Consider the following 19,705-nt stretch of genomic DNA (forward strand, 5'->3'; position numbering starts at 1 on the left):
TGCCTGCCAGGTTTGCCCACCCCAAATACTAACACTGCATCACCCGTTAATGTAGGGAACCAGCATCTTTGGGCTGCTGCTTTCTCCCATCCCCGCCTCTTCATGGGCTGGAGGCTGAGGAGTTGCGGAGATCAGACAACTCGCTGAGGAGCCTCTTCCAGAGGTGTCCCCGCAGGCACTGCCGCGTGTGCCAGGGCTGCGCGGAGCCAGTCTACCGCCAGGAAATCCCGGGGAGAGAGGAGGCGCAGACGGCGGGGAGGGAGCAGCGGGGCTGGCGGGCGGAGGAAGCAGGGAGGGGGAAGCGGGAGACCGTAAGGCCGAGCAGCAGGAGGAGAGGAAGGGAGAGGGCAAGAGGAGGGAGTGGTAGCTGCCTGGCAGAGGGCACAGAGGGGAGGACGGGAGCGGCGCCCCGCGGGGTCTCGGCCCCCTGGCTGGCTGGCGGAGGCGGGATGCGGTGCTGGCCGCGCCCGGGGCGCTGGCACTGAGCGGCGGGCGCTGGGCTGCAACCGGGCAGTCCCGGGGCCGACAGGATGGGATGCGGGGGGAGCCGAGCCGATGCCATCGAGCCGCGCTACTACGAGAGCTGGACCCGCGAGACCGAGTCCACCTGGCTGACGAACACCGACACCGAGCCCCCGCCGCCGGCCTGCGGCCACGAGAGCGCCCGCGCCGAGGCCGGACTGCGGGACCAGGGCGCGCCGCACCCGGGTGAGTGCTGGGCTGGGCTGGGCGGTCCCCGGGGCCGCAGCCAAAGCCCCTCATCTCCTGCCCCGCTCCCCTCCCTCCGGCTCGGTCCCCGGGGCGAGCTGGGGTCCCCCGCCGGCTCTGAGCTGGGGCGGGTTGGCTGGCCAGCCATCGTCCCTCCTTCCCTCCGGAGCCTAGGAGCGGGCACAGCTCCGTAGCATCTGCCCCGGGGGAGCTTCGTGTCAGTGAGCCGCAGACCCCGGGCCAGCAGGACAAGCGTCTTTGAACCAGCGGCTCCGGCTGATCTGCTGCGAACCTGGCCGGCAAACAGCATCTGTACATCGCGATGAGACAAATGCGAGGGGTCGGGGAGATCTCTTGTTAAGGCTTCCTCCTAGCGATCTGTGAAGTATGGGCCATTTCTGTCTCTCATGAGTATACCACGGTATTCCCCCAGTTAACCTAGCCCCAGTTATTGGAAATTCCCGCTGAAGCCTAACATCTGGCACATAGAAAATGTCCTCACGTATGTGAAACACCAGTTATTTGAATCCACCATCCCCAGGATGGACGGACAAACGGTCTGTCTGAATCTCTTTATTGTTCTGGGAAGAGTTTAATCAAATGCGTGGACACGGGTTTGCAACTAGCACCAAAGCGGTATTATATATAGTCTATTTCTCTTTTTTCCCCTTGGGAAAAGATGCTTTTTTACGCCTATTAGGAAATGCAGGTATCTACGTCTGCACTTCTAAAACTTCGGGTTTGTACAGCAGCACCGCACCGTGTATCAAAAAAACCCTTCACTGGTCTCATAACCAATATAGTTTCTTGTAGTTTCCAGTGGACATGGAAAAGGAGGAACTTTCACATTCCTGCACGTTTATTAGAAAAAGCTTGTTCTCTACCTACCACACTTTGATAATGATGCTTAATTTTTTGAGGGAGAACATATAAATGGCATTAGTTTTGTGATAATCCCACTGGAAGAGAATGTGGCTATATGGTCTCTTGGTGCAGAATAAATGACCATGCAAAACAAGGCACTGAGGAGTATATTTTAAAAGTGGCACAAATCAGCCAACCCTCCCTTCCTTAAAACCCCTCTGAAAATAAAACTCAATGGACCATGACATTGCAGAAAATGAAATTGACCTAACAGTGTGAAATAAGGCAATGGGCCTGCAATTTTGACTTTTTATTTTTAACATTTGTCACATTGTTAACTAGCAGTGGATCTAAGAATTTGCAATGGGGAAAGAAAGGGGAGGTGAGATTCAATATGCAAGTCTTAGATAAATTAGATTCTCAGGGCATTTCAATCTGCCTATGGAATCAAAGACGAGAGAGAGAAAACACTCAAGTTATTCTTCTGTTTTTCTGGCAATCGGGGATTGTTCTTACAATACATTTTTCTATATTGTTGGAGTTGTGTTGGTCCCAGGATATTAAAGAGACAAGATAGGTGAGGTAATACCTCTTATTGGACCAACTTCTGTTGGTGGGAGAGACAGGCTTTCGAGCTACATGGAGCTCTTCTTCAGGTCAGCTATTACTTCACCCACCTTGTCTCTCTAATATATATTCTAGTGTTTTGTCCACTCAAGTTTTAAATGCTCCAACTGATGGAACTACCACCACCTCCTTCAAGATGGTAAGTTCTTGGGATGATGTGCCAATATGTGACAGGGTTGCTGCTCCTACTACATTTTAGGTATTATCACAGTACAAATACTGCAATAATAATAATAATAAGAGTTAACTTAATTCTATTGGGAGACTATTTCTTAGCTATATCTCACTGTCAGGAATTTGTCCTAATATTCAAACCTTGGTTTTCCCTTTCTTGGTTACCCTGTCATTCCTAGTAATACTCCCATGTACCACAATAAATAATCTATCTCCTTCCTTGGTATTAATATCTGTCAAAAATATTTTCAGAATGCTAGTACATCCTTCTTTCTCTCTGCCAGTATATTTAGCTCTATTTATGTACTTGCACTATAGATAAATGGGTGTGTAGCCAAACCTATGATATTTCATAACATTTTGGCATAACTTTTTATTAAATAAAATCGCAATTCATTATTGTATGTCTTTTTTTTAATCTTCTGTCCCCCTCCATATTTCACCTTTCCTTTCTTCCTGTTTTAGTTTATTTTCTTTAGATTATTTATCAGTCTTTTTACATCTTAACATGAATGTTTAAATAAACTAATAAATTTCAACATCTCTGTATTTTTCACAAGAGTAAATACAGAACAATATTAATTGTTATAAACCAGTAAGGGAAATATTGAAAACTGTAAAAGAACAGATCCTTTGTGCTCTGACCAGGATCATAACAGAAGTCAAATATACTCAGTAGCAATTCACGAAAGTCCAAAGCTGAGCCTTTGATAGCACCAAACAGCCTCGCATATTGAAGAGGGAGAGAGAGATAAAAATACAGGTAACATTATGAAGCAGTGCAGGTGATGAAATTGAAAGAAACCTTTTAAAGGACAAACTTGTCTAAACTTAGGGTGAGTGGTTTCCAGGAGTGAGAAATGAGATTTTCTAGCAGAACACTGATAAGAGCTTCCATTTCATTGTGTAAGCTAAGAACTTGTCACAGAATCTTTGTTTCCCAAGCCTCTGCTCGGGCTATAGTTGGTCATAATAATAGTACTATTTTTCCATAGAAGCACATAGGGCTTCATCATGCAACTCCTTACACTTGGTTCTCCTCACTTTAGTTTCCTGATTGACTTCAGTGGAACTGCAGGAGTAAGGGTTTACAGGATCAGACTCAGTCACCAATAGGCTAATCCCCCACAAGAAAACCACAGGATAAATAATTTTCAAATAACCACCAAAACTGTAATGTCTCAGTTCATATTTATGAATAACTTGCTGCAAAAACTGTGATAAATATCTAGTGTAAATGTAAACAGTCTATTAACTACAAAGCACAAACCCCCATCAAGAACCATTAAGAGGTCCATTAACTAAATTACAGCTGAAACCAAACTCAGTATTATTGCTCAGAGGTAGCTTCTTTTAAGTCATTCTATTCCCACTCTCTCCTAAACCAGCAGCCATGTTAAACTCAGTGTTTGCTTATTCCAGAAAATGACTTTGACTAATAAAACAAAATGTTGCCTCTTGCGCAAAAGGTCATATAGTCATGATCTGTCTCTTTTGATTGACAGCTCCTCAGGGCAGATACTGGCTCTTACTATGTGTTTTTACAGCATCTAGCACCATGGGGCCCAAATCTTGTCCGAGGGTGCTGCTGCATTATAAATAATAATTCATCTTTAAATGATCAAGAAACTAAGTTAAGAGCACATCTATTGTAGCAGAGCTGAAAAGCTGCACATTGATTGACTCAGAACTCTTATTCTGTACCCCAAACACTAGTTCATTGATACAAGTAAGACTTATTTTTAATTTCTTGAGTAATTTTGTTGTTTGACTTGAAAACAAATAAACCTTTCTGTATTAGGTTTTGTATACTTTACAGTTGTAACATATCAAAGAACATTATCCACAGTATATTTTATGCAAATCAGCCTGACATCCTGTAGAGCAGTGGTTCTCAAACTTTTTTTTCCATGGACCACTTGAAAATTGCTGAGGGTCTCAGTGGACCACATAATGATCTTTCCAAATGTTGTTTGTACTGTTAGCTAATTATTGTAAAGCACTTTGGATAAAAGCGCTATATAAAAGAAATCTTAATTAACGTTTTTTTGTTCTACAAATAAAAACACACAACTCATATTAATATCAGTAGTCGTACCTTTCTAATGCGATGGATGTGCCCTCTCTCCTCCACCGCAGCAGCTCCTAAGCTGGGGCTGGGAAGGAGCGGGGGGTCTCTCCCCCACCACAGCAGCCACAGAGCTAGGGCTGGGAAGGAGGGCCGTCTTGCCCTGGCAGCCGCAGTCCTGGAGCTGGGGAAAGTAGCCTTTTTCTCTGGCCGCCGCAGCCCTGCACATCCCAAATTCCCTCCAGCCCCTCTTCTGACCCCACTGCCCCCTCCCACCTACCTTATTCCCCCCAAGACCACCACCTCACCTTACATGTGCGTCTTCTCCAGGGTCCAGGCACCTAATTAGTGGAGCCATGCCTGCGCAGCTCCACTAATTAGGTGGGTGGACCTTCATTCTCTTGTGTGCGGCTGCCCAGGCACGCACCTTAGAAGGAACTATCCACAGACCACCTGAATGGAGCTCATGGACCACTGGTGGTCCACGGACCACAGTTTGAGAACCTCTTCTGTAGAGGAAAACATTTTCATGACATTAGCAAAGGTGTCTACTGTCAGTGGGCAGTCACAAAAAATAGACTTATTAGCAGAAAAATGTATATACCATGGGCCGAATCCTTCTTCTGAAATCATTAGCAAAATGTCCATTAATTAAACAGGATGAGGATGGGGCCCTTCATGAACATGTTAGGGAAATTCCACTAGAATAATAGGATGGAAAACTCAACAGTGACACAAAAAAATAAATAAATTAAGATCAGCTAACCAACAATATCAGGCTGATATTTGGCATAATTGTCTCTATTTAGATGCATTTCTGTGTGTTTATGAAAAAAATATTTTTGTTCTGTTGCATTTACTTAAGTAAAATACTAACTGGAGAATGATGTAGTTGTTCTACAAATGTGTGATCACTCACAGCGCCAGGAAAGGCTGATAGATATCACCTTGGCAATTAGGCTGAGGATTCCTGTTCAAGAATCAGCATACTTGAAATAAAAAGGGGTTCAAAGCACTGGCCAAATTTTTTATGGAAGTTTCTGAAAGTTGCCCTTCCCTTGTGTGTTGCTTTACAGTAGGAGAAACTGAAAGGAGTTGTAGAAAACCAGGGCTGTTTGAACACTAGTTGCCATAACAACAGAGCAGTATTGGTATAATCACAGCTGCAATCATCTGCTGTTCCGTTCCCCAGGTAAACATGAAATTAAAAGTTTAATGTAAGTGAGGAAACCATGAGGTTGCAAATTAAATTCTCATTTTGTGAAAAAGAAAGATGCTTTATTAAATCATTATATCTTTAAATATACTTTATAATAAACAATTTCTGCTGGAGAGCCCATTAATGCAATGTTCAGGTTCGGTAATGCATAATAAGGACATATCAATACCCCACTCTACGTTCTTATACCTGTCTTTTCCTCCCCCCAGCCCTTATGTTCATTTAAATTCTGGAATATATAAGGAATATGTCATAATAATTACTCTGATGTTTAATTGCTTAATAAGAAGGGGTGACTTTATTACAGTCAAGTGTTGTAGTGACCAGTGGATAATTAGGACATCCTTACTGAGTGTAGATGTGTTCCAGAACTTTAGTATAAACATTACTGTTCTATTAAATTACTAGATAATGTGGCCTATTTTTTATTGTCAATGGATTTTATTCTACACACTCTTTCAACTTCCATTACCCATAACTTCTGCTGGGAATATATTGTATTGAACAGGCCCAGTTCTCAGCAATGAAGAAGAGTGTAAAAGGGAGGAGGAAGAAAGGAAGAAGAAATGGCAGGAAAATTGTGTCTAGTTTTCAGAAAGTGGCCACTTTATGAGTATGCAAAATTGAGCAGACACTTTTCAAGCATTAATATCTATGCATGCAGGTGATATGCAAAACCTACGTACATTTTATTTGTACAGTGGGTTAGTACAGATGTTTGTGCATGCATAAAAGGATGGGTTGGGATAGTGCATGGGTTGAGACCCCTTTGCAAATCAGTTCCTTAAAATCATGATTTGATGGGGATGTTCTCCAGATAGGCTTTGAATGGCACCAGGGCTTACAGAATACTCAGCACCCAGGGAAGAACATATAAATAAACCTCTGTGCTGCCAGTACTGTAAGTACAAACACAGTATTAAATGTAAAAGCAAGCCAAAAGCAATCTGAAAGAGTGTAAGACCCTGCTGCTTCAGAGGAATTAATCTGAACATGTCATTCACATATATACCTCTTAGTTCAGTGACAGCAAATTCAATTTTTCACAGACTGTCCACCAAAGATTGATGGGAAGTACTGCAGGGACCAAAAAGAAATAACACTGATGCACAGCATAACCACCTTTCTCCCTCAGTTTTCCTGCCAAAAAACAAACCACATCTTTAATTCAGCCCATGAATCAGGGAATAATAAGTAACCTTAAATGGCAGTAGATGAAAAGAATAGGTAACTGGATATAGTGTGTAATAAACGATGGGAGCAAACCCACTGGAATGGACACTGCATTGAATATTTGCATATATCTATCTATCTATCATTCAACTTGGAATCCAGTTAAGGTTTGCACTTTGTAGCCTAAACTTATATTTACAACACATCAGTTTTAAATTAGACGTTGTCCTAGTAGATAAAGAGGAACTGATCACAGAAGTAAAAATTAATGGTAGCTTAGATACAAATGATCATGACTTGATTACATTTATAATGTGCAAACAGAATACAGTTCAGACCAATAATGTAATGTAACCCCCCTCCCCACTCCACACACACACACACACACACACACAGTGCTTTATTAGGGCCAATTTCACAAAGCTGAAAACAATTATGAGCCAAATCATAATATTGGAAGAATTTAAGTAGAAAAAATATGAAAGATAATTTGGGAATCACTTAAAAACACCTTACTAGATGCCCAAAGAGCCACAATTGAGGAAGAAGGCCATGCTAGTTAGAAAAAAAAACAAAGACCTAGTTTAGAGGGAAATGAAGGTAGCTATATAACAAATGGAAGAAAGGGAAAGTTGATAGTAAGGAATATAAATCAGAAGTTAGGCATTGTAGAAAATGATAAGGGAAACAATGGGACAAAAGGAGAAATTTATGGCCAGCAGAGGTAAGGACCATTTTTAAAAGTTTTTAAAATATATTAGGAACAAACAGCATTCTGACAATGGTATTGGTCCATTAGCAGATGGAAATGGTAGAATTATCAATAATAATGCAGAAAAGGCAGAAATACTCAATAAATATTTATATTCTCTATTTGGGGAAAAAACAGATGATGTAGTTTCATCATATGATGATAGCACTCTTACCATTCCACCAGTATCTCTAGAGAATGTTAAACAGAAGCTACTAAAGTTAGATATTTTAAAATATGCAGGTCTAGATAACTTGCATCCCAAGAGTTTTAAAAGAGCTGGCTGAGGAGCTCACTTGATTGATAAGGTTAATTTTCAATAAGTCATGGAGCACTGGGGAAGTAAATGGGATAACCCAGGTAATTATAGGCCTGTCATTCTGATATCAATCCTGGGCATGATAATAGAGTGGCTGATATGGGAATAGATTAATAAAGAATTAAAGGGGATTAATGTAATTAAAACAAATCAACATGGGTTTATGGTAATCAATCCTGTCAAACTAACGATATCTTTTTTTGACAAGACTACAAGATTGGTTGATAAAGATAATAGTGTTGCTGTAATGTACTTGGACTTCTGTAACGTGTTTGACTTGGTTCCGCATGACATTCTGATTAAAAAATTAGAATGCTATAAAAGTAACATGGCACACATTAAATGGATTAAAAACTGGCTAACTGATAGATCTCAAAATGTAACTGTGAATGGGGAATAGTCATTGAGAAGGTGTGTTTCCATTGGGGTTCTGCAGGGATCAGTTTTTGGCCCTATGCTATGTAACATTTTTATCAATGACCTACAAGAAAACATAAAATGATCACTGACAAAGTTTGCAGATGACACAAAAATTTGGGAGGAGAAGGTCACTTATTCAGAATAATCAGGATCACTTGGAAACTGAGCACAAGCAAACAATATGTATTTTAGTACAACTAAATGAAAATGTATACATCTAGGCACAATATTGTAGGCCACACTTATAGGATGGGGGACTCTATCCTGGGAAGCAGTGACTGAAGAAGATTTGGGGGCCATGATGGATAATCATCTGAACATGAGCTCCCACTGTGATGCTCTGACCAGAAGAGCGAATGCAATCCTGGAACACAGAATCAGGGGAATCTTGAGTAGGATTAAAGAAGTTATTTTATCTCTATATTTGGCACTGGTGCAACCAGAGCTTGAATACTGTATCCAGTTCTGGTGCCTGCAATTCAAGAATAATGTTGATAAATTGGAGACGGTTCATTGAATAGCCATGAGAATGATTAAAGGGTAGACTAAGAAAATAAGAATGGCCATACAGGGTCAGACTAATTCTCCATCTAGCAGAATATCCTGTCTTCTGACAGTTGCCAGTGCCAGATGCTTCAGAGACAATGAACAGAACAGGGCAATTTTGAGTGATCCATAGTCTGTCATCCAGTCCCAGCTTTTGGCAGTTGGAGGTTAAGGACTCAAAGAGCTCAGTCTATTTAACTTGACAAAAAGACAGTTAAGGGGTGACATGATTCCAGTTATAACTATCTACATGGGAAACCAATATTTAATAATGGACTCTTCAGTCTAGCATAGAAAGGTATAACAAAATCCAATTTAACAGTGAGGGTAATTAACCTTTGGAACAACTTACAAGGGTCATGGTGGATTCTCGATCACTGACAATTTTTCAATTAAGTTAGAAAAATATCCAAAGAGATATGTTCCAGGAATTATTTTGGAGAAGTTCTATGGTCTGTGCTGTACAAGAGTTCAGACTAGACAATCACAATGGTTTCTTCTGGTCTTACAATATATTAAGCATGTGGCTAGTTCATAGATTCAGCGTTTTGCTGGATCAGGGCCATAAATGGAAAACATCCATCCCATTCTCCAGATATTGTATAGCAATTTTTCATGCCACTCTCACTTGTATCCCTCCAGCGATCAGACTGACACCAGCACTTCTGTGAAATTAAGATGGCATTATGTTAATGACCTATATTAGAAGCTGGAAATTTGTAGATCAGGAGAAGTAACAGTAATGTCTGGGTTGAGGAGTAGGGACAGTATTTAAGCAATATTTACTTGGTAAATCCAATTTTTCTGAAAAGCTTTTCTATTGGTTTGATTTATTCATCGCTTCATAGATTCTAAGGCTAGAAGCGACCACTGTGATCATCTAATCCGACCTCCGGTATAATACAGGCCACAGAGCTTCCCCAAAATAATTCCTAGAGCAGATCTTTCAGAAAAACATCCAATCTTGATTTAAGAGTGAACAGTGATAGAGAATCCACCACAACCCTTGTAAATTGTTCCAATGGTTAATTACCCTTACTGTTAAAAAGTTATACTTTGTTTCCTGTTTGAATTTGTCTAGCTTCAACTTCCAGCCTTGAACCTTCTCTTTGTTAAATAGATAGACTCAAGGAGCTCAACCATTGTAAGGCATGTTTCTAATCCATTAATCATTCTCGTGGCTCTTCTCTGAACCCTCTCCAATTTACCAGTATGCAGTATTCCAGATCTGGTTGCACCAGTGCCAAGTTTAGAGGTAAAATAACTTCTCTAATCCTACTCAAGATTCCACTGTTTATGCATCCCAGGATTGCATTAGCTCTTTTGTTCAGAGCATCACACTGGGAGCTCATGTTCAGCTGATTATTCATCAAGACCACCAAGTCTTTTTCAGAGTCACTGCTTCCCAGGATAGAGTCCTCTACCCTGTAAGTATGGCCTACATTTTTTATTCCTAGATGTATATGTTACATTTAGCTGTATTAAAATACATATTGTTTGCTTGCTCCTAGTTTACCAAGCCATCCAGATGACTCTTTATTAGTGAGCTGTCCTCTTCATTATTTATCACTTCTCCAATTTGTGTCATCTGCAAACTTTCAGTGATGATTTTGTTTTCTTGTAGGTCATTGATAAAAATGTTAACACACCCACTCAATGATGATTCCCATTTACAGTTACATTGAGACCTATCAGTCTCTAGCCAGTTTCTAATCCATTTAATGTGTACCATGTGAATTTTATATCATTCTAATTTTTTTATTAAAATGTCATGTGATAAAGTCAAATGCTTTACAGAAGTCTATTACATTAGCACTATTATCTTTATCAACCAAAATTGTAATCTCATAAAAAAAATCAAGTTAGTTTGACAGGATCTATTTTCCATAAACCTGTGTTGGTTTTCATTAATTATATTACACTCCTTTAATTCTTTATCAGTCAAGTCCTATATCAACCTCTCCATTAACTTGCTTGTGATGGATGTCAGTCTACCAGATTATAATTACCCAGGTCATCCATTGAAGTCAATGAGACTACACACATGCTTAAAATTAAGCACATGTTTAAGTGCTTTGCTAGTCTGTGGCCTATATTGGAAAGGATGCTACAGAAGCAAATGTGGCTAAGGGTGATGAATAGGGAAAGTGGATAATTTGGGGGGGGGGCGTGGGGGAAGGTTGTGCTGGATGGCCATTTAGTATTTTTACATGTTATGGGGTTGTTTCTTTTGACATATTGGTTCATTTAAATATATATTTGTCAGAAACACCTAGTGTATTCTGATGGGCTCCTCTAAATAAATAATATTCCTCTGTCTTCTCCAAAATATTTTTATTTATTTATTTTTGGTAAATAAGTACCAGAAACCCTGAATGAATAAATTTTAATTTAAATATTTGACACAATTGATGGAAGGGAAATGGTTTTTGCAGCTACACAACCTCGAGTTGTAATCTTATCAGGTCTTGCACTGAGCAAGGCTGGATCTTTTCAGCACTCAGATGGGAGATTCTCAAGGAAACCCCATGTGCCGCACTAGTTCAGTAGGTGGTACTCTTCCCTAAATCAGTAGTCTTGTATTGAGCTACTGTGCTGATAGAGGTGGGGACTTTAAAATGGGTTGTATAATCAGGATCCTCATAATTTGTGGTTTATCAACAGACCATAACATTTTTCACAAAATCCCAGATGAATTCCAATTTGTATAATTACAATCTGTCTCCCTAAATTCCCCCTGCATTTCAAAGTAGATGGAGTGGGACTGATTCCACATGGCCTTCCAGCTTGTGTAGTCATTTGCACATGGGTAAAACAAATTCACTGAATGTGCCTTGTGCTTAGGCGCTCAGTAGAGGGCCTCCCTAGCTATCTTGGTATCTCCAAGAGAGAGGCTAGTGGGTCCTGAGCCACTTGGGATATACAGATTTAAAAAAAAAAAAAAAAAACCATACACACCTAAAATTGAACTTGGAAATGTAATGGAAGTTAGTCCCAATCATAGAGTACAGGTGTAATGTGTTTCGTATGGAAACACTGCTAAGAACGCAGGCTGCTGCATTCTGCATTACTGAAACTTCCTAATGGTGTTTAGGGATAGCCTCATGTTGAGCACATAATTGTAATCCAGTCTCAAGGTGACAGAGGTTTGGATACCTGTAACAAGAACAGCATTATAGACACAAATAATAACACAGTCATAACCACCATTCCAGTCCCACTTTCAGTGTAGTGCACACCTTAAAGGCAAAGGAACTCAATTGCAATGTAAGAAATTCGAGGTTCAAAGTTGTTTTTTATTTTAAGCTCAGATTCAGTTAATGTCAGGACTGTAAAGCTGTGCAGCAATGCTGCTAATTTTTCTTTTACATCAGGCCTCCTGTTGGGCGGAGATGGAGCAGTGCCATTTTGTTGGATTATGCCAGTTCTTATCAGATGCAGAGCTTGCCAAGCCACTTTGCAGCACCCTCATCAGCAAAGTGCAGAGCCCTCAGACCACCCTCAAATCTGGTCAGAGGGCAGTTTTTAGTGCTGTGTGACGTTGTCTGTCTTTGGCCACAGCCGTATGTGGGATCCTCTCATTGGCCTCAGGTGCGGGGTGCTGGAACAATTTGTATAGTGGGGATGCGGAGGGCCATTGAACCAAACTGTAAACCTGTATATGATGGAAACCACTTCAAGCCAGGGGGTGCAGCAGCACCCCAAGCACCCCTAGTTCCAGCACCTGTGCTCAGGTGTGAAGACTGGCTGCACATTGACCCTGGTCCATTCGATATCTGTTCAGAAGGACCCATGAGCAGCATGGCAAATCAAAGCTGGGTACATGCTCAGTCAGGTCAGTTATAGGAGACTGGTTTCTGACATCAGCTGCAGACTATTCTTCATGCCACATCAATGTTACAGAGAAATCTAGGCACGGCCAGTGGGCCCACAATGGGTGCTTTGAAGATAGGTGTGCTTTTGGGTAGTCAAAGAGGACTGTATGGTGGTAGGTTTGGGTTTGCCCTGATCTTCTCAACCATTGAGGCTGTAGCATCCTCACAATGGATGTGTGGATGAGTGGCTACCTCAGGGAGCCACAGTGCTGGTGTGGATGGAATCCTCCCAGTTACGATGTGCACGGTTGAATGTATTTGTGTGTCAACCAACTTCTTGTGAGACGAATGGAGCCAGACCAGAGTACAGCTGCAGAGTAACAGAGAGCTAACTTAGATGATCAGAGAATTTGAGTGTTTGCTCCCCTTGAAGTCCTGGTCAATTTGCTTAGAAGATATGTTCTGAGTCCTCACATTAGGTGCAGTTTTCCTCAAATGGTTAAGATATGTAAGAAATCTATCGAGGATTATGCTGAGGTAGTTTGGGTGGGATTCATATTTCAAGTGATGAGAAAGATGTTCAGCATTTTTTCGTGCAACCCATGAGTACCCGGTTCATATCAGGGAAACTGATGATCCAACCAGCAGACAGCATTTGAAATCCTTTCCAGGACTGAATCTTGGTCACTTGCCAGCCAACATTCCTGATGTAATTCTGCCCACCCACCAACGTTTAAGCCTTTGAACTAGCCCTGAGAATACTACAGCTCAACACTGAGGGATTGTAGACAGCTAGACACAGTATTCTCAGCGATTAGGCCAGTGATGCTACATGCTGTGTGAGTATGTACATTTCCCACCAATGGACTTGCATGGAAACGATGGTTTGTCCCTTTTTTGTACAGTAATCAGTAATTTGCTCTTCAACAATTTTCTTAGCTGTTGGCCTAGGTACTTATAATTATTTCTTTAGCATCTAAAACCTATTTTGCCTTTTTTCTATTATGATCAGTAACAGTGTATGCTTTTGAAAAAGGAAATGGGTAAATGAAGGTGCAGTTTTGTACTGAGGGAGTTTGTAACTGTGAGCTTCACTGCAGGAGATAAAGTTGGTTTTTTTTGTTTTTGTTTTTTAAGTTGTTGAATTTATTTTTAAATCCCTCTAGTCAGTTGATTGAAGAGTCAAGTTTTCTGCTTTGCCCTCTGCTGGTTGAGTCTTAAAGTCTTATGTACCTCATCAAGCAAAAGTTATCTTGAGCCTTTCTGTCTTCCTGGAAGATCATGGATTCGGACTGTGTTGCAGGGCAACCCATCCAGGGGAAAGGCTGGCCATCTGCAGAAGAGTAAAATAATTTCCCCATCCCTCTAGTTCTGATTTTTGATCCTCCATTTTTTCCCAGCAATACATTTTGTTGTGTTTCAGTTCCTGCAGCTTCCAACCTTCACACCCCATTCATGTCCTCCCATTTCCCAGCTTTGTGCCTCCCACCCTGCTGATCCTACGGAATGGACTTCTCACACCCAGCACCCCAAAGTCTACAATCTCTTCTCATTCAAATCCTTCCTAAAGTCTCACTTCTGAAATTCCCACAAACCTTAACCCACATCAGTTGCCTTCCTTTTACCAGTCTTTTCACACTGCCTCTATTGCACCAGTGGACTTCATATCAGGAAGATCTGACTCTCAGCATCAAAGTAAAATTAAAGCACTCTATATCTCGCAAACTTCCAGTACAATAAGGTGGTTGGGACTAGCCTAATGGTACAGGGGTAGCATAGTGGACTACTGTGCAATGAATCAGGATTCAAACAAGTTCTCTGGTACCTGAACAACACATTCAGCTGCTGGGAAGATGGACTACTATAGCCAATTACTTCATTTATTGTGTGATGTTATGATTAACTAACATATGTAATATATAATAATTGTATGCGAAATAGATTTAAATTGTAGGATTATAGAAGCATAAAATTGATCAGTAGTCAGAAGGGATAAGAATGCATTAGGTATCTAAGTAAGTAGGGCTGAAATGCAAGGCCTACAGGCTGAGGCATGTAAAATGTCAGCTTGGCCATACTAGGCCTTAGGCCTAAGAAATGCTTGACATAAATAAGTGACCAAAGAATGACCCTATGCTACAAGATTACAGGAAAAGATGTGCCAATGGCTTAAAAATTAACCGTAAGAGTAATTTTGACTACAAGATACCTGGTAGTCACATTATTCTAACACGGGCCCTAGCCACAGGATATATGTTACACATAAATGCTAAAGAGAATAAAAGGAACTACACCGCTACCTCGATATAACGCGACCCGATATAACACAAATTCAGATATAACGCGGTAAAGCAGTGCTCGGGGGAGGGGGGGGGAGAGCTGCGCACTCCGGTGGATCAAAGCAAGTTCAATGTAACGCAGTTTCACCTATAACACGGTAAGATTTTTTGGCTCCTGAGGACAGCATTATATCGAGGTAGAGGTGTATAACCAACCTATGAAAAATGGGGTACACCATTATTCTTGAGGAACAAATACAAATAATGAAAAAGAGAGTGGACACCTTCACACACTTGTGCAGAGTGTAGGTGTAGTCAGAATCACAAGATAAAAGAGGGCTCCCAGACTGGGTAAAATGAGTTCCCTACAGGAAAACTCCAACAGGAACTATCCTTCTACTGATGATCAATTGGCAAGGCATCCATCAGACCCTATTGTTAAGGATGCGAATAGGACTATATTTGTAACTTGTCCATAGGTCTTTATATAATTTCCATATGCATGGGTAATCATGACCTTAATTGCAACTTTAATAAAACTTGTAAAACATACTAGACCTTGTACTTGTGAATGTATGCATGGTCACTATGTGTTCCTAGAGACTCTAAATCTGAAGCAAGTAGCAGAAGTGACTTTCACTCTGTTGAGCTTGAAACTAGCCACCAGAGCCAAAGCTACAGTGGCATAATACCACATTACTAAATTCACTTTAAATAAAAGGCTACAAACACCCTGCAGAGATTTCTAGTGACTCCAGCACATTCATAAATCGTGTTTATGGGCTCCAGAAGAAGTGAGATCCAATCCTCGTCAGTCAGAAAAGAGTCCAACACATGGTTGAAGGTGAGGAGGAGAGTCAGAAAGGGGAAATGTTGTGAGGGGATGCTATGGTGACTCTTACAGGTCAGAGTAGGGCTTGTATAACCTCTCAGATAAAAAAAAAACTCATTGTTTTGTAATTTAAGACATTAGAACTGAAAATAATTGTTTACCTCCCTCTCTAAAGAGGAATTAATTGCCTATTTGCTGTTCTTTATCAGAGTAAAATAATTGATTTGACATATGGATGTGCAGAACATAAATGCAACATTAACCCAGGATTATATGTATGTTACTGTTGGAAAACTGCTGTGGTAGCAAGTGGACATCTGATATCTCTGATAATGTAAATACATTTTACAGTGGCTGAATAATGAAAATGGACCCTCTTTTGTTTGCCTATGGATTATTTCCAAGGTGCACAATAGGAAATCCTTGGTAAGAGTTGTTGATTGAAGTGTTACAGCTAAAAGGATTTCAGCAAAATAACAAATGAAAATTAGTGTTATATTCTAGTACTTTCATAACCAGAAACAAGAAAAACAATCCCCAAAGTTGCATTAATATTATTGTTTTAACCCTTGGATAATACAGAAGGAATACTGAATCCCTAGTATTTCTTTAACTGGTTTAAACAAATACATTTTCACCATAGCAACCAAGGAACATGTCAGCTGAGTGATTCAGAAGCACTTTCTCCCATTCAAAACAGTGTAATTTTTCATCACTAATTGACTTATTATTGCGGAACCATTTGTGGTGCTATATTTAAGGCTATGAGAACAACATTGCCCAAACCCTGTGGGAGTACTCAGAAAAGTTAATAAAACCTAACACTGTTTAATGTTTCTGCTCCCTGCACTGTGGAATCCATTTTCACTCTTAAGGTGCTTCCAGAGGAGGAAGCCACAGAGGACTGGGAGACAGCAAACAGCTGTCATGCAGGAGGCCCTGGCTTTCTGAGTGTGGCTCTCAGAGGCTCCACAGAGGGTGGGAGATTGAACCCCTGCTCCTCCAGGAGGAAAAAGGGAAGGCAAATGCCACCCAAAAATAGGAGAATCAGGAGGGAACTGTTTTTGTTTCCTTCTTCCTTGCCCTCCTCCTGTGGGCACATCAGCAGAAGGAAGAGGTCTAGTGGTTAGATGACTACTGTATCCAGTAAATAAGAGCCAGAGTGCAGGACAAGGAGCCAGAAGGTCATGCTGGGATCTAGCCTTGTCTGGCACTGGATTCCTCTGTGGCTTTGGGAAAAATCAATGAAGGTAGTAATGTTTACCAACCTTCCAGAGGTATTATAAGTGTTTGCAGAGTTCTTTAATGACATAAACCTCTCTATGTACTAAGCATTTATTATTTAGGGCCTAATAAAAGGGCTATTGTCAAGGCTGACTGGCCCCAATTTAACTTTGATTTTTTTTATTTTTTTTTTTTTATTTTACTGCTCTCCTGGACCTGGAAAGTCGTTCCACTCTTTAAAATGAAGACCACAACTTAAATTCAAATTTCTGTGCTAGATGATTAGACAAGTTTTAAGCCTGTTATTTTGTGTGTGGGGTTGTGATCACAGGCATGTTGTTAAGTTTGGTACCATCTGTATTTTCCTTCCAGAACAAATATAGCCATGATATTTGTCTCTTTATTTTATGATGGTGTATCAGTGCATGGGGTGTGTAACAGGTTAGCACCCACCTCTCGTGAGTGTCCCCAGCCCAGGTGTGCATCTGCTCCACTCTCAGTCTGTGGTGACCCCTGTTAGTGGTTTTTCAGGCAGTTCTTTGGAGACTCAGCCCTCCGACTGAGTCACGCATAGTCGGCGTGCAAACAAAACAAATCCCTTCTGCAGCATACAGTCCAACTGGGCCTATTTCAGGGCCCTCCCTAATGTCCTGCAGCCCTCCCTGGGCTCAGTCCTTTAATAGTATGACAGTCTTTACCTGGCCTGGGTATTGAGCCATACCCCAAGGCTTCCTCCATGGAGGCAATGGCTTTGCCCTCTCTGGATCCTTCTGGCCCCAGATCTCCAGCTGAGCCACTAAGCAGTTCAGTTCCCCTTCTGAGAGTGTGTCACATTTCAATATTCAGGCCACTTCCCCGTGGCTAATGTGGGGAGGGAACCCAGGCCCACCCACTACTCCCGGTCTCAGCCCAGGAACCCTCTGAATAGCAGTTATGTGCTACTGTGTCCTCTTTAACTCTTCACTATGTGGCTACAATTCCCTGGGCCACTTCTCCACAGCCCCAGCACCTTCACAAATGCTTCACTCTTACTGTAGGGTGGAAGTCTTGTACTGAGTCCCAGCAGCCAGCCAAGAGCTACTTCTTGATCCCCTGGTCCCTGCCAGCAACTGTTCTGTCTGCAGTCCTGGAGCTCCCTCAGCCATCCAAGAATGCCATCCACACTCCTCCAGCTCCAGGCAGCAACTACTTGTTTTGAGCACTGCAGCTCTTTTTATATGGCCCTCCTGGGCCCTGATTGGCTGCTCCTTGCAGCCACTCTAGGCAGCCTGGAGGACTTCTCTACTGCTTCTTTCTGGGATGGTGTGTGGTAGTATCCTAAGGCCTTCAGCAGGGGCCTCTGGGCCTGGTACACCCCATCACAGGGTGCAATATCAAGTCTATTTGCAACACAGTTACAACACCCAAACATATCAGTATCAAGGCATTATTCTGTATCCTGACATATCAGTGGGGGAAAACCCCCCCGTCTCAAAAATCTGCAAAGAGCTCCATGTTAGGAGATGCCTGTACCTGCACAAGCACAGGGGTGAGTCCACATGGAGCTCACTGCAAGATCAGAGTCTATATGTGCTTGATCCTGCCCTCTGTCATTCATTAGGTATCACCTGCTGTATTATATTGAAAAATCACCGATTGCACTGCATGGAATGCATACCCTTCATATTACTCATGCTGAAAATGCATGAGCTACTTTCCAAACAGAAAAGGTGGCCCTGGATCTGGAGACAAATTAATGTAAGACAAACATACAGAGGTTAGTCCAAAGGGCATGACACATAAGAAGAGTGGTGATTGGCCGTATCTTGATAAGTTATTTATTTTGTATACACACAAGATATATAGCTTCCTGCTACTTTCCCAAGCTTTGTGGTATGATGCTGCCAGTCAGAAAGCAGCACTGAGCCCTAAATGTTTGCAAAGGTAGGTGGAGTCTCCCCTCCATGAATATATATGAAGGGGCACACCCCCAAGCAGATCTTCCTCTGTCTGCACAGAATGCTTTCTCCCTGGCATGTAGTGGAAGCCCTTCCAATGGAGCTCTGTACAGAAAGGACGCCTCAGGGGTTTGGGAGAGGAGAAGGTGCAAATGGCGCTTCAGCATTTCATACAGATCAGCTTGATTTCCACAATTGAAGGATCCAGCAAACTGCAGCAGGGTTCCTAACAAAGTCACATGGAGGCACAGCTGTCCTTCTGGATGATCCTATCTCTGTGGCTCTCATGGGCCCTTTCCTTCTGGATCCCAGATTGAGAAACTTTACCTGCTGCCAAGTCAGTGAGACCTCAAATTCTTCCCCCTTAGAGGATGCTTTCCAGGAAAATCTCTGATGTTAACCTCATGGAATTTTCCTGCCTCTATGCCCCCTTGCCTTAGGTTTGTCTATGGTAAGAAGTGACCTGATGCTTCTAAATTTACCTCTCCCTGCATCTCACCTATACCCATTAAATTAAGGGTGGGAGTAGGATCCACAGTTAGTTTTACTTTGAACAGGAGAAGCAGATAATATGTATGTACCAGTGCTCATTGCAGCAGCTCTGTAAAGTTTTCCCAAACATGAATAGCTTCTTAGAGAAGCAGAGAGGGGAAAATAGGAATTCCAACTTTGTAATACATAAACTCCGCTTATTGTCACTAAAAAGATATTTTAAGACTGGAAGCAAGAAATTTAGCTAAAGTCACAGA

The 19,705-nt window shown here is 41.6% G+C and overlaps 1 protein-coding gene across 1 annotated transcript in view; it reads left to right on the plus strand.

The window, feature by feature from the left end:
* The first annotated feature begins 530 nt into the window (after window positions 1–530).
* The window catches only part of BAALC (BAALC binder of MAP3K1 and KLF4), a 32,245-nt gene continuing 13,070 nt past the window's right edge, over window positions 531–19,705 (plus strand). Inside the window, exon 1 of the mRNA XM_024208950.1 lies at window positions 531–708. Coding sequence (XP_024064718.1) covers window positions 531–708 — 178 coding nt within the window. The remainder of the gene's footprint in view (window positions 709–19,705) is intronic.

This window comes from Terrapene carolina, unplaced genomic scaffold, assembly GCF_002925995.2.
Source record: "Terrapene carolina triunguis isolate 2854851 unplaced genomic scaffold, T_m_triunguis-2.0 Scaffold58, whole genome shotgun sequence".
In the NCBI taxonomy this organism is placed as follows: domain Eukaryota; kingdom Metazoa; phylum Chordata; order Testudines; family Emydidae; genus Terrapene; species Terrapene triunguis.